General features: G+C 46.5%; 2 protein-coding genes across 4 annotated transcripts in view; one reads left to right on the top strand and one right to left on the bottom strand.

Moving 5' to 3' along the window:
* The window catches only part of LOC101746070 (protein spinster), a 37,759-nt gene extending 28,138 nt beyond the window's left edge, over positions 1–9,621 (bottom strand). For 2 of the 3 annotated variants that reach the window (XM_004932050.2, XM_021351969.3), the window contains exon 1: positions 9,110–9,602. In XM_004932050.2, the coding sequence (XP_004932107.1) occupies positions 9,110–9,314 (205 nt within the window). In that variant the 5' untranslated portion in view covers positions 9,315–9,602. Of the gene's footprint in view, positions 1–9,109 lie in introns of all 3 variants that reach the window. The other variant, XM_004932049.3, reaches the window with a different exon arrangement.
* Positions 1–14,525, top strand: part of LOC101745690 (LDLR chaperone boca) — a 180,062-nt gene that overhangs the window by 138,229 nt on the left and 27,308 nt on the right. The window lies entirely within an intron of this gene.

Raw genomic sequence — 14,525 nt, 5'->3', positions numbered from 1 at the left:
CGCACGATTCCCACGTACAACCGCCTACAGGCGGCGCTCGGGCCCCCCAAATTGGGAAGCAACGTTGAAAGCGCGCCCGCTGCACCCATCAGCTTGGGCACCAGCCGCCGGAAGTGGGGCCCGAATTCCCATCGGCTGTCGAGCACCAATCCCAGATACTTCATGGTGGACTCGACAGCTATCCGGGTCCCACTTACCACGATGTGTGATCCCGGCGCCGGCGCACGTCGGGGGCCATGAAACACCATAGCCTCCGACTTGTTTAGGGCCACCTCCAGGCCCAGGCGCCGGATGCGGTTCACCACCAGTGACACCGCAGCCGCGGCTATCAACGTCGCTTCCCTGTGCGAGCTCCCCCGGGCAGTGACAAGCGTGTCGTCCGCATAACACGTCAAGTTGGCGCCCGACGGGAGCTCGCCTCTCAGCACCCAGTCGTAGCCGATGTTCCACAGGAGTGGTCCCAAGACCGATCCCTGTGGAACACCGCACGACATGAGGTGCCGACCGGCACCGTCACGTCCCCGATAAGTGACGCATCTACCCTCCAGATAAGCCCCTACCGTGCGGCGGAGGTAGGGAGGCACGCGATGGTATTTCAGAGCCTCCCGAATACAACTCCAGGGTAGGGTGTTGAAAGCGTTGGAGATGTCTAAAGACACCGCCAGTACCACCCCACCCCGGGACACCGTCTCCTCCGCCAGGGCCCTCACGCGCATGATGGCGTCTATGGTGGAGCGCCCCCGACGAAAACCAAATTGGTTGTCATCCAGGTCCGGCCCCTCCCTGCACAAGTGGCTGACGAGGCGATCTGCGATAATGCGCTCAAAAAGTTTGCCCGCCTCATCGAGCAGCACTATGGGCCGATACGCGGACGGCGAGTCCGCGGGGCGCCCCTCCTTCCTGAGCAGGACCAGCTTCCCCTCCTTCCATACACTAGGAAACTGACCCTGCTCGAGACATGCCGTGAAGAGCTCCCTCAGCTGGGGCTCTAGCTCCTTCAGAGCCAGGACGAGTGCTCGACCAGGAACTCCGTCGGGTCCCGGGGCCGTGTTCTTAGACCGGAGTCGCGACACGGCCGCTCTCATCTCTGCTTGCGTCACCTCGGGGACATCGGTGCTTTCCTCTTCTCGAGAGTCTGTGGCTGAGGGTGAAGCCATCGCCGGGGAAACGTATTCCGCTCGCTCAGGGAAGAGGGCCGATACAACCGCTTCTAGCAACTGGGGTTGCATGCTTTGCGCCAGTGGAGGCGCCCAGGCACGCAACTTGCCCCGTACCCAACGGTAGGGGCGCCCCCACGGATCCCGATCTAGGGACCCCAGCAGCTCCTCCCTGGCACGCGACTTAGAGTCGCCGATGGCCAGCCACAGAGTCTCCTTAGACGCGCGGTACGCCTCATACAGCGCGTCTTCCTCGACGGAATCCCGTCGACGTCGTCTCCGGTATCGCGTGTACCGGCGGCGAGCCGCGACGCACTCAACGCGCAGCCGGGCGATCTCGTCGGTCCACCAGTACACCTGGCGCCTTGCGGACTGTTGGTGGACACGGGGCATGGACGCGTCGCAGATCTGCGTCATCGCCCCTCGAAACCACAGCGCCACCGCTTCGACGTCGACGGGACCGTTCATTGTCGACTCCCAAATCCAGGACTGGACTAAGGCAGCTTCCTCGAGTAGCTCCTTGTCGATGCGCTTAAGTGCCCAGCGTGGGCCGTCGTTAATCGGGGCTGTTGGCTGGCGGCCGCTCGCGGTCTGGGCAGAGACGTCGAACCGGATATACCGATGGTCCGACAGCGTCTCCACCTCCACGGCGACACGCCAGTCGCGGACTCGGCTGGCGACAGAGGGGCTAGCAAACGAGACGTCCACTATCGAGCCGCCCCGCTGCCGCACGCACGTGTATTCCGAACCCCGATTCAGGACGACCAGACCAGTTGTCACCGCCCACTCTTCTAGCACCTCGCCCCGATGGTCAGTGACCGGAGATCCCCACGCCGACGACTTGGCGTTGAGATCCCCGAGCACCAGAACGGGACGAGGGTGATAGCGGCCTACGACGGCGCCCAACTCGACGAGGAACCCCTCAAAGTCGGCGAGACTCTTGTTGGGAGAAAAATACGCCCCTACAATGCCGATACCGTCCGAGACCGCAGCAACCCAGCCGCGGCCCCGAGACGGGTTGATCAGAGTCTGGCCGATAATGGCCACCAAGCCGTCAATGCTCCCCAGCCAGTTGTCACGGGCGGGGACAAAGTACGGTTCGGCGACCACAGCCACGTGGATCGACCACTCTGCCATGCTCTGGAGTAAAATATCCTGAGCTCTGGCACAGTGATTGATATTGCCCTGGAGGAAATGGAATTGTGCCATTACTGACATTCCATTCCCTCGGCAACGGTCCTGGGCCGGGAGTCGGCTACGGAGCTACTAGCCTGCGGGGGTGGCGAGGTTTCCCCGGCAGGTTTTGAGTTCCTCTTCTTCTTCTTGGCCTTGCTGGCTGGTGCGCCACAGGCTCCTCCACCCAGCCTGTGTCCCGCTGGCTTCCCTGCAGCTGAACACAAGCTGCAGTTGAGCGCCGCGGAACACTGAGCCGCCTTGTGGCCGGGCTGACCGCAGCGATAACAAAGGTCACTGCGGTCAACTTCAGCGGTGCACTTTGCCCGGACGTGCCCCTTATCCAGGCACCGGAAACACCGCAGAGCCCGGGGCTGCAGAAGTTTCACCCTCGCTGCAACCCAGCCAACCAGCAATCTGCCGCTTAAGGCGATCTTTTTCGCCGACGCTACAGGGCACCGAACCCAGGCCACGCCGAGTCCGGTGGCGTCGGTGCGTATATCGCCGGCCCGCACCTTGTCCAATGGACACTCTCCACTTCGGGCAACGGCCGCTACCACCTCCTCAGAGGTCACGGAGTCATCCAGGCCAGTAATCCGCACCTCTGCGGTTTTCATTGGCCTGGAGACCCGGACGTCCTCGGGGCTGAGGACCTCCCTCATCTTGGCGGCCAGAGCGTCCGCCTTTTCGGCACTGCCACTCGTAGTACCAGCCACCTCGAACAACCGTGCACCCGTGGCAGCCTGCCTGTGGGTGACGGCCTGAAGACCAAGATCTGATAATTTGATCTTGGCCTTTGCTTCGGCGATGACCGACTGGTACGTTACGCCGCGCTCCGCAGCTCCAGGCTGTAGCGTGAGCGTCACAGCTTCGGAACGCGGAGCACGTATCGCCGGTCCTTTGCGACCGCCTTTGGCAGCCCGCCGCGCAGGCTGCGCAACCGCCTTTGCGGTTTGGCCGGGGGCATGCGTTGCTGCTGAGGCCGCCTTGGCGACCCTGCGTGCCTTCTTGCGGCCCACGACTGTAACCCAGGTCTCACCCTTAGACCCAGCAGTCGTGGGCTGATCGCTCGATGGGGCTCCCTCGACGGGCTTTTTAACACCCTCCGCGGGCTTCCCCTCCCTAGGCTTAGGTCTCGGCGGCTCCTCAGCCCTCCGCCGTGTATCGGCCGCTAGTGGCGGACGGAGGATTTCCGCAGGGAGGCGCCGAGAAATTGCCTCCATACGAGCATTGACCATGCTCCCGCACTGGAGCATACAGAGCCGGACAATGCGCTCGACCTCGTCGTCGGTATGAGTGCTTGTCGGTCTCGGTGCGGGAGCCGGGGCCACTACCGATGCGGCATCAGTGGACGTACGCCGCTGCTGCTGCTCGCTCAACGCAGTGACTCGTCGCCGGAGGTCCTCCATATCATTTCGGAGACGGCTGTTTTCCTCCTGCAACTTCGCAACCTCGTCAGAGGCCGTCCTGTTGAGGAGGATGCCAATCGCCTCCTTAATGTCCGCGGCAGCTTCTTTCAGACCGCGGGTAAACGTGCCCTTAAGGCTGCCGGATTTGGTGGCAACCTTCAGGACTAAGTCCACCCCGTCCAAGGCAAGCTTACTTAGGGCCACCGCAGATGGTTCCCCCCCTTCCGCCGCTAGAGTAGCGCGTCGCTCGCGAGCGCGTCGGGCCATTTCCGACACTTCGTCAGCCGCGACAGCTTTGCGCTGCTCTCTTCGGGCGGCGTTGATCTCCGCCTTTGAGCTCCCTAGCGAGGCACAGCTCTCGCCACCAGGGTCCTCGGTAGTGACCCCCATGTCACTATCTGCTTTGCTGGCAGCCGGAGTATTGGAGCACACGAACCTACCCTGTGCGTTCCTCCGCGGCCGTGAAGCACTCACTCCTCTCGAAGCCTGCCGACCTCTCCTCGTGGTCGGTAATTTCTTGGGGGGCAGCAAGCCTTCCTCATCTGAGGACAGATCCACCGACCCATCTCCCACTGGAGCATTGTCGCGTGAGCGTTTTCTAACGGAAGACGACCCACGCGGTCCTCCGTCAATATTTTCAAAATAACTGCTTCCAGTAATATTATCAGCAACAGGGGCCTGGTCGCCTACTCCTGCGCGTCCATCGGTAACCAATTTATCACTCGCAGGCCCGGGTACCTGCGAGCGCCGGGCGTCAGCCGGGTCGCATGACAAATCTCTCTCATAATTAGCCATTTTCATATTAAAGAATTGGGTGGTACGCACATAACTTCCCCAAGGCGATGTGGCCGCTCTTTTTGGGAGGGTGTTTGATCCTCCCGAGGCCCGCAGATGCCTCCGGTGCAGGATATACCGCCCGCTGGTCGGTATCTACAAGCAATTTTTTTTTTTTTTTTTTTTTTTTTTTTTTTTTTTTTTTTTTTTTTTTTTTTTTTTTTTTTTTTTTTTTTTTTTTTTTTTTTTTTTTTTTTTTTTTTTTTTCTTTTTTTATGTATATGAAGTAGCTAAACTAAACGAAACTAAAGTAACTTAAACTAGCCACCACCCGGCACCGTGGTTTAATCACCTCGCCACGGATGCCCCTAGGCCGCAGGTTGAGGAGCAACCCACGGTCTTCTCCACCTCGATCACCGCGACGTACACGTAGCGGAGACCCCTAGGCCACGAACTGTAAAACAGCCCGTGGTCTACCCTTCCTTGCTCCCTAGTCGTGTACTCTGCAGCTGCAGAGCGCAGATAGAGAGCCCTCGGGAGCGACTCCTCCGCCCCGGCAGAAATTCGCCGTGGGCAACAATCTCCTCCTTCTTACCCCTCACGAGGAGATTGTTGCCCACGCCCAGGGTGCACCGGCCCAGCGCCTGCTCGTCCTCTCAAGAAAACAAAAGGACCAGCAGCCACTGAACACTCGGGGAGGTTTTCTGCCAGGCACCCCAATTGAAGCGTCCATAGTCTAACTTATGAACACGTGTTTACGATCGACTTCCACGACGAAAGAATAATGTGCTATGGAATGAAACCCATAATTTTTAACATTTACGTAATTAATTACTAGTATGAGTCCGTATTGAGCTCGCGTCACTATTTAGCACAAGCAATCGTACGTTTAAATTTATAGGGTAGCAAAAATGTTAATAAAAAATAAAAATAAAAACATGTTTTGTAGGTTTAATTGCTTATTGTTTTCTATGTGCTCGTGTCGCCATTACATTTTCAATGCCAATGTACTATATAGACAAAAAACTAAAAGCGGCCAACTAATCTTTGATTTAGTAATACCTACAATAAGCAATTGGTTTTGGCACTTTATCTTTAAAATAGAAAGACCTAATTGTTAAAAAATGTACGAAAAAAACCGACAGAAGATAATATGTTATGAAAAATTTTATGGCTCGCTCCCTTTTTTACAAATATTTGTGACTTCAGATAATAAACTCAGATAAAGTAAACCAAAGATCTTGACAGCAATGTAGACAAGGTTATGGAATGGAAGTTTTTTCAAGAATGTTGATAAGATATAATCTACAGTTACACACCATAGTAAAGACGGAATGAATGTCTTTGTATAATTATTTTGTCTTTTGCAGACAATTTAACAGATCCTAAGCGGAACGACACCATTTACTTTTAACTTTTGATCACAAAATACAGCACACCTGATGATGAAAGGTGAAATAAGTAATCTATAATTCAAAACGCGAGGAACAGTCAAGGGGTGCCTGGCACACAAAAATCTTTTCAAACGTTGTTTGAAGAAAAACGCTCTAAAAAGACCATAGAGGAGGGGAGAGGTTTATAAACAACAATCAAAACCCTGTCACGCTCCGGTGACTTTATTTATTTACTAGCTGCTACCCGCGGCTTCACCTGCATAGTCAAGGAAAGGTGTTAATTAATTTTTCTAAAGTGTCGGGTCATGTTTCTAAAGATAATATAACAGTTTTCCGTTGGAATGAGATGATATTCAGGATAAAAAATAACCTATATTTAATAATATTATAATTTTCTCTATTGACCTAAAACTTTAAGAAACACAGCGTAGCCCGCACCCACTTGAAATTCCTTCAGGTTATTCAATCCCGATTCTGCAGGATAGCTGTCGGAGCGCCATGGTTCCTGAGGAACGTGGATCTCCACGATGACCTGGAGCTCGATTCGCTCGATTCAGTTAGTAAGTATCTACAGTCGGCATCGCTGCGCCATTTTGAGAAGGCGGCACGACATGAGAACCCTCTCATCGTGGCCGCTGGAAACTACATACCCGACCCTGTAGACCGAATGGTAAACCGTCGATGTCGCCCAAAGCACGTCATTACGGATCCTCCTGATCCATTAACGATAAGACGGATTCCTTTTGTTTGTTTTAAGTTTATTTTATACAAAAGCTTAAGTATTTGATTTATGGATTGAGGCACTACGAAGTCTGCCGGGTCAGCTAGTAATATTATATAATAGTACGAAAGTATGGATTGCATGGGTAGGTATACAAAACAAAAGCCTATCCGGTGTCACTGGTTGTCGTGTCTATAGACATCAGAACGTACACCAACAGCTTTTTTCCACTACCCATTGGCTGGTAGCCTAAAAGACCTTTCCAGCTACGCGCGGCGCGTGGGTAGATGAGCTCACAGGGTCAACCTGAAGGAATTTGCTAACACTAGCCCTAGCACGCATTGAGGTATGGTTGAGGGTACCCCAAACAGGCATGATTGAATGGTACAAGACAGCTGATACAGCAGACATGATTGATACAAGACAGCGCGGTATACGTGCGGCCTCACAATGTAGGGTATATTATATTATTATATTAGCACCGATGCAAATGGAAGAATTTCGAGCCCTACACCCCAGCAAAAGATTATAGGAAAGAAAAAAGAAGAAGACCACCAATAAACGCCAGTTGGCGATTACAATAAGTTCGTGTGATATTGAAAGAGCGCTGCTGCCCATTCTATAGTTATTCCCTTAGTGGTATTTTACGATAACTACGAACACGAATGGGATAGTGCTATTTTAGGCTAATACCACACAACCGAGTCATGAAAAACATCGATGTCTCGTCTCGCGCGCCACTTTACGTAATTCTGAAAAAAACCTTCCCTGGGGCACCAATAACTATATCAACTTTCATTACAATCAGATGAATGGTTTAAGAATGTATACAGGACAAACATAGAAAGATTCATTTTTATTTATATGGAAAGAATTTATAATTATAGATCTTGAGAAAACATTTAAGTCGTCGTGGCCTAAAGGATAAAAGGCGCATTCGTATCTAGCGATGCAACGGTATTCGAATCCCGCAGGCGGGTACCAATTTTTCTAATGAAATACGTACTTAAGAAATCTTCACGATTTACTTCCACGGTGAAGGAATAACACCGTGTAATAAAAATCAAACCCGCAAAAATTTTAATTTGCGTAATTACTGGTAGGACCTCTTATGAGTCCGCACGGGTAGGTACCACCACCCTCCCTATTTCTGCAGTGAAGCAGTAATGTGTTTCGGTTTGACGGGTGGGGCAGCCGTTGCAGTTACTATACTGAGACCATAGAGCTCATATCTCAAGGTGGGTGGCGGCGTTTACGTTGTAGATGTCTATGGGCTCCAGGAATCACTTAACACCGGCTGGGCTGTGAGCTTGTCCACCCATCTAAGCAATAAAAAAAGAAAAAAATGTTTATTGTGTCCATTATGTATTGCTGTAACTACACAACAAATTTGTACTTCAAGGTTACAAAAGTGAATTGAAATTTGTCTTTGGAGTAATGATAATTTTAATTTTGTATTTTTTAATCTTATCATTGATATCATTGCATGTTCACTTTGAAAAATATTCTAAATGTATTTGTTTTTTACTGTCTTTTGGTTTTTAAAATAATGTAGTATTATATTTAGTATATGTGTCTCCGTCACTCAAAATATGAATGTTCAAAAAACTACCTGTAAATAATGAATTATAGCTTATTTTTCTTTTTTATATGCAAATATATATAATACTACTGATGTGGTAGCCCACAGCTACAAAAGTGAGAATTTCATTGCAATAGGGATTTCAACAGTTCTTACTTTTCCAAATTGCAATGCACTGTGAATGTATAGAAATAGAATAATGTATAGAAATAATTTGTTTTACAATTTTTTCTCCTTATTGTGGAAGAATATTACCCATAATACCTGACTTTGACAACCCAATCCATCTGTAATATGTATATCTATTATTAATATGATGGTACCGTGCCAGATACTAAATCTGCCAACAACTAATACAATGTTTCAGCTTTGATTGTAAACAACCTTTAATCACAAAGTACACGAGTTTTGTTTTTAATATACTAGATGACAAAAAAAAAGTTATATCAATATACAAACTTTTTTTTTCTAATAAAAAGTGAGTAAAAATTACATAAAACATTAAGTATAATCTAATAACTTTTTAAAAACTTGTAGAAATTCTAACAAAATCCTTCTAGATATTATGTTATGACCTTCACTAATCACCTATCACCAAAATAAAGTCAATGAATTTAGTAATTTCTTGTTATTTTAATACTGATCTATTATCATATTGGATCTGATATGGCGTATCCTAACTTTAGAAGGTTATTTTCTTGAAGTTTCGAATGAAAGTACATGATAAGACAAATTATAAATTTCCAACGACATCAATTCCAGATGTTTAAATTTTAACTGAAATTTATTCTTCAACAACAGCATCCAATTTCCCAAGTCCATAAATAAGTAAAGCAATTATTATGGACTGGTACCGTAGAGGTCAAGGTAAACGATGAGGTATATTTTTGTTAACTTACCGGCGATAGTCAATCTGTCCATGTAGTTGATGAGGTTAACGAAGCATAATATAGAGACAGTCATATATTGTGAGAAGGTCACTTCACGTAGACTGTTATGTCTTCTCGCCTGTTTCTCCTGTAGAAGTGCCGTCGCCGAATCATTATCACCGTTTATAACTAACTGTTGGTTCGAAGTGTTCGGTGTTATACCACGAGGGTCCATGATTACAAGAGTTTCAAGCACTTTCAAATTCCACGAGAAAGCGACCGCTTTCAGGAATATTTATTAACGAAATGTCTTCAAACTTGTGGTTAAAAAGTATACTTTATATTAAATCGATACTCAAAACAAATAATCACAGAAACGTTAATCATCAGCTTTAGGTCTTAGATTCATTTCTATTTTTATAATATTTTTTTTTAAATTAATTTAATATTTTTGACGTAATGTACGTTTTTCTCATGTACACATCGACAAGAACTGACGTCTATTCTCTTTGGACGTCTGCGACCGAAAGTCTATACGTAACTTAAAATAGGGAAGGCGATGTAAGATCGTCTCTAATGAAGAAATCGATTTTAACCAGATTTTATAAATCGAATTAGCGTAAGCTCTCACAGAATAGAAGAATACGGAAAAAACGGAAATTATTAGCGATTAGTGATATTTGGAACATAGATTTACATTTATATAATAATATGGTAAGTCTTATGTAAGTGTCCTATAAACTTGGGACCTGTGACGCTAAAATTACAACCATCAGCATGACAAGCCAGTATTGCAGACTCAACAAGCCCATCGCAGCGAAATAAGCGCGCTTCCTGGTCCTAAAGCCGCACCTTCACTACTACAAGACGTAATAACCCTCCATTGATATTGTTATTGTTAGTAAAGGGTGTTGGGACTATCAACCAACCAGTGCCAGTGCAACCCATTTAGATATTTTGTGAATTCCTCGACTTTAAGCCTCTTTTTACAGGCTTTCCTTTCCTTAGACATATTTTTATAATCTGTTCTCCGAAGACTAAGTATTCTTTGCTGTCCAAGATCTCAGTCAGACAAGATGTAAAGAGGGGTTTCCTCCTCTTCACCACAATACTGAAACTCACATTTTATTGCGACCCATGCGCACAGAAATCGGGGTGTACCGGTTTTAATCCTTCTATAGGCTACGACTAGATTTTCTGCGTTCGTGACCCTAATTATAGCCACGCGCACCATTTTAGTTCAGTCTCGACTAGCCGCAGACTTCAAGCAGCTTGCTGAGATTAGCTTGCCAGTTCTAGTGCAGGTATATATATTCCAGAATTTACAATACGAACTGCTATTGTAAAGATCGATTTTTGAAGTATCGATCTTTTTTTAATGAGTTTTCAGACATCGATTCGGATCAATTAAACGATGGATCTTTTTGGGGAGAATCACTATTTCTATCTGAAAACTTGACCAATGAAAATTTGGGATTTGAATGAATCTGGTTTATGTAGTAGCTTTTTGGAATGAATGAAAAATTGTTTAATCTAATTTTAGAAACTACTAATTCACTATCCTTTATTTATTTTTTGGTGTCAAGAGGAAATCGCCAAATTCCCGCTTAAGCGGTGGATGCGGTAAAAGGGGTATGTCGGAGTTGAAACGACTAAAACAACAAACCAACATACGTCGGAGCCTCGAACGAGGCAGAACTTGTTAGGCAGGCAAGAGGTAATCGAAAATGTTTCGCGAGGTGCGCCAATTTTCCTATCACCCTAGACGTCGAATTGGCGGTTATCAATGCCATCATCACTAGGCTTTTCAGTCCACGGGCTGTCCACATCCCGTTTATTTTGCGCCGCCAACTCATATCCCCGGCCCCCGGTATACCCCACTGAGTCAGAATCAGCATAGGTCAAGGGGTGCGATCATCCGTCACTTAGTAAGTCACTATATCTACATCGTTTTACTATGTCGTATTTAACAGCTAACCAAACAACGGCTGTGGCGATGTGATAATTGGTAGCAAAATCCAAATGCGACATATCGATTTATAAAACTCAGAGATTATAATAATTTAGTTTCTTAAATAATGTAACATTTAAAATGTAAATTTAAAATGCATTGCCACCTCACGCAATGCCAAGAATACAATAATGTTTTTGTCTACCTTTTTTTTTATTGCCCGTATAGGCAAACGAGCACACCGTTACCATAATGGCTCATGGACGTCAGCAATGCTAGGGGTAGAGCCAAGCCGCTGCCTATCGTTACCTACCTAGGGACTACATTACTCTTCTGTTTTTTGTCGAAAAGGGGATACACAACACCCAAAGGATTCATTATACCGTAGCTTTATGGCTTAAAGGGAAAACTTTCTGTAGAAACTCACTGTACAAGAGGGAAGTGGTTCAAGGTTAAAAAGAGAACAACTCTGTTTCGGTGTCGGGTGGTACGGTGATTGAATAGAGACCGTGGTATTATTTCCATTCGTTTTTCGGAGCAGTTCCCGTGAAACAGATGTTTGAATACGCATAGTGGTCTAAAGTCTCCACGTGTGGGTACCTGCTTAGCATTGTCTACCACCCGAGTGTGGGAATATTACTCGATGTGGGATCTGACTTGTGCCATCTAGAGCGCAAGCCGCTGAGCAATTGAGAAGTTTTTGGGATTGGCTAATTATTTCCAATTTTCTAGATTTCAATTTAGCCTTGAAACCAAATTGCTCCAAACCTAAATACCTATAATATTTACAATAATACCAGACGGCGCTCGAAATCTCTAAAAAAATATTCTATCGAGATTAGAGTCGTTGAGTTGTGTAAAGCCACAAAGTTACTAGGGAAGAGATCTCCTTTATTACTTATTATTCTTTTATATTTTCAGAATACAATGATGGCCATGACAATTTTCTTTTTTGATAACTGCTCCAATTCAACATGCGGTCAATCGACGTGCCAGGATATCTGATATCTGTTAACATATTCGGTTATCTGCCTATTAAAGTCGGTAGCTCATAATCACTAAGAGTACATTTTTAGATTACTAGGACGACTACTTCATCTACGTAACCTAGTCTTTTTTTTTACAGGAGATAATCACCGGATCTTCAGGTGGTATGTGGGAGTTGAACTTCACTAAAAACTCCTGCCGCTGACAGCCAGCGCCCCACCCCGGAACCGCCCGGAATGGCCCGGGCCATTGAGACGACGGACAGGGTCGACGCAGAGTATATTACATCTATCCCGCCGTCCCCCAGATGCCGGATCGGCGGCCGCCGGCGACACGACCACCGGTTCCCTCGGTCGACGGGCCGGGAGTCTGCCTTGATGACGCCGCGTTGCACTTTCCCCCTGAGCGGTCGGACGAACGCAGCCTGCCATCGCCCGGCTTCCTATTAAGGGGCGAGCGTGCCGAGCCACCCCACGCATAGGTCCCTCCCCGCACAAAGCGAATGGATCTCAAAGCTCTTAGGGGGCCGGGTCACGGATGGGACCTCGGTCCCGAGCCCTACTCAGCGGCGGCGGATTTATGTGTAGTGAGGAGAGCTCTGCCTCACTCGCCCTGCCACCTCCTTCCGCGATATGGTACACTCGCAGAAGTTGAGCATAGCCTTCCAGTCGAGAATATCCTTCCCTTGTCCGGTCAACACCTGCACTAGATGAAAGGTGAGGCGTCCTCCGCCACGATTCACCCAATCATCAAAGACTGGGTAAACCACCTCGACGGTCCGTAGACCCCACGAAGGGTTGGCAAACCGCCTCGACCACGACTCGAGAACCTAGTCTGGTGGTGTTTTCCAATGAGTGTGTAGTGATAAAATCATTTACAACATGTTTGATAAGGGACATGCCAGCACTCCACCACGAGGGCGCGCTTTTACTGCCAGTAACCCCTTTGTCTCGTTGTCCTCAAATTAAATCATCCTCACCCTTCGCATATTTTTAATCCATCCAGTCATAACGATATCGATGCCTATCCAATACCGCACTAATGCTCGTGAAGTTAGTTATATCGGCGGCATATTCCACTTCGATAAATGCACCAAAACTGGTTGTTTACATAGCGTTTAGTGGCGGCCTCTGCCCCTAGCGTTAGTGATGTCTATGAAAATCGGTAGTCACTCAGCATCCGGTGGGCCGTATTCTCGTCTATTGAAGTAATGAAATAATAGCGGGTAGGACTAGTACTAAAATACTATAAAACATTTTAGGTACACATATTTAGATTGCAGTAAATTATTTTAATTTATTTTTTATTGCTTAGATGAGTGAACGAGCTCACAGCCCACCTGGTGTTAAGTGGTTACTGGAGCTCATAGACATCTACAACGGCTACCCCACCCTTCAAACCGAAACGCATTACTGCTTTACGACAGAAATAAGCAGGATGGTGGTACCTACCCGCGCGGACTCACAAGAGGTCCTACCACCAGTAATTACGCAAATCATAATTTTACGGGTACCTATGATTTTTATTACACGATGTTATTCCTTCACCGTGAAAGTCAATCGTGAACATTTGTTGAGTACGTATTTCATTAGAAAAATTGGTACCCACCTGAGATTCGAACACCGGTGCATCGACTGCTGGTGCAACACGAATGCACCGGACGTCTTATCATTTAGGCCACGACGACTTCAAAATATAGGTTTGATTAATTTGAATATAGGTTGGTGTAATTAATTGATACTTGCTCGGTGCATCTCTACGTATTTATTATACATTAAATTAGCAAGATTTGTTTGCCCGCATATACAATTCGGTTTCATTTTTACTTAAAACGTTTGATACCAAAATAACTTAAACAATAATGAAAAGCTAAAATCGAAATGAAAGAAAAAAGATCAAAGACGCGCCTTACTCGCACTGAATAAACTGCTGCGATTTGCCGCGTCACAAAAATAGCTCGAATGTGCCAAGATGTTTTTGTGAGCTCCTAAATTATCTAATTTATAACTTAAAAAAAATGCTGTTGATTTCGCAATACCTATTCTTACAAATACCTAAGTTTAAGACAAATGTATCACTTTTTTTTACGTGTTTCCCTATGTAAAATTAGATCTGTGCTTTATATGACAAATTACAGATTTATTTATTTCTCTACTTGAAAACTTTTATGATATTTCAAACAAAAATCTAATTAGAATTCCTAAGGCAAAATAATTCATTACAACAAATATCATACCATGTTACAACAGCCCCACATAATCAATTTGCGTAAAGCGACGATCGAATGAAACCAAAGCATCTAGTATTTAAATTATTTTTTCTGAAAGGAAAATAAACATGTAAGCTATTTAATAAGCTGTCCTATTAAGTTTTTGTTATTATTGAAAATTAGGTTTTAAACAAAAAAAAACACATGGTCTCAATTTTAGTGGACCATTCCACGTATTGGGCAGCAGCATTCACGTTGTGATATCTAGGATAGGGTCGTCTGTGTATCCTACTCATATA

This window comes from Bombyx mori, chromosome 8 (genome assembly GCF_030269925.1).
Source record: "Bombyx mori chromosome 8, ASM3026992v2".
NCBI classification, from domain to species: domain Eukaryota; kingdom Metazoa; phylum Arthropoda; class Insecta; order Lepidoptera; family Bombycidae; genus Bombyx; species Bombyx mori.
Note: the sequence above shows the minus strand (reverse complement) of the source record. Positions and strands in the feature narration are given on the sequence as shown.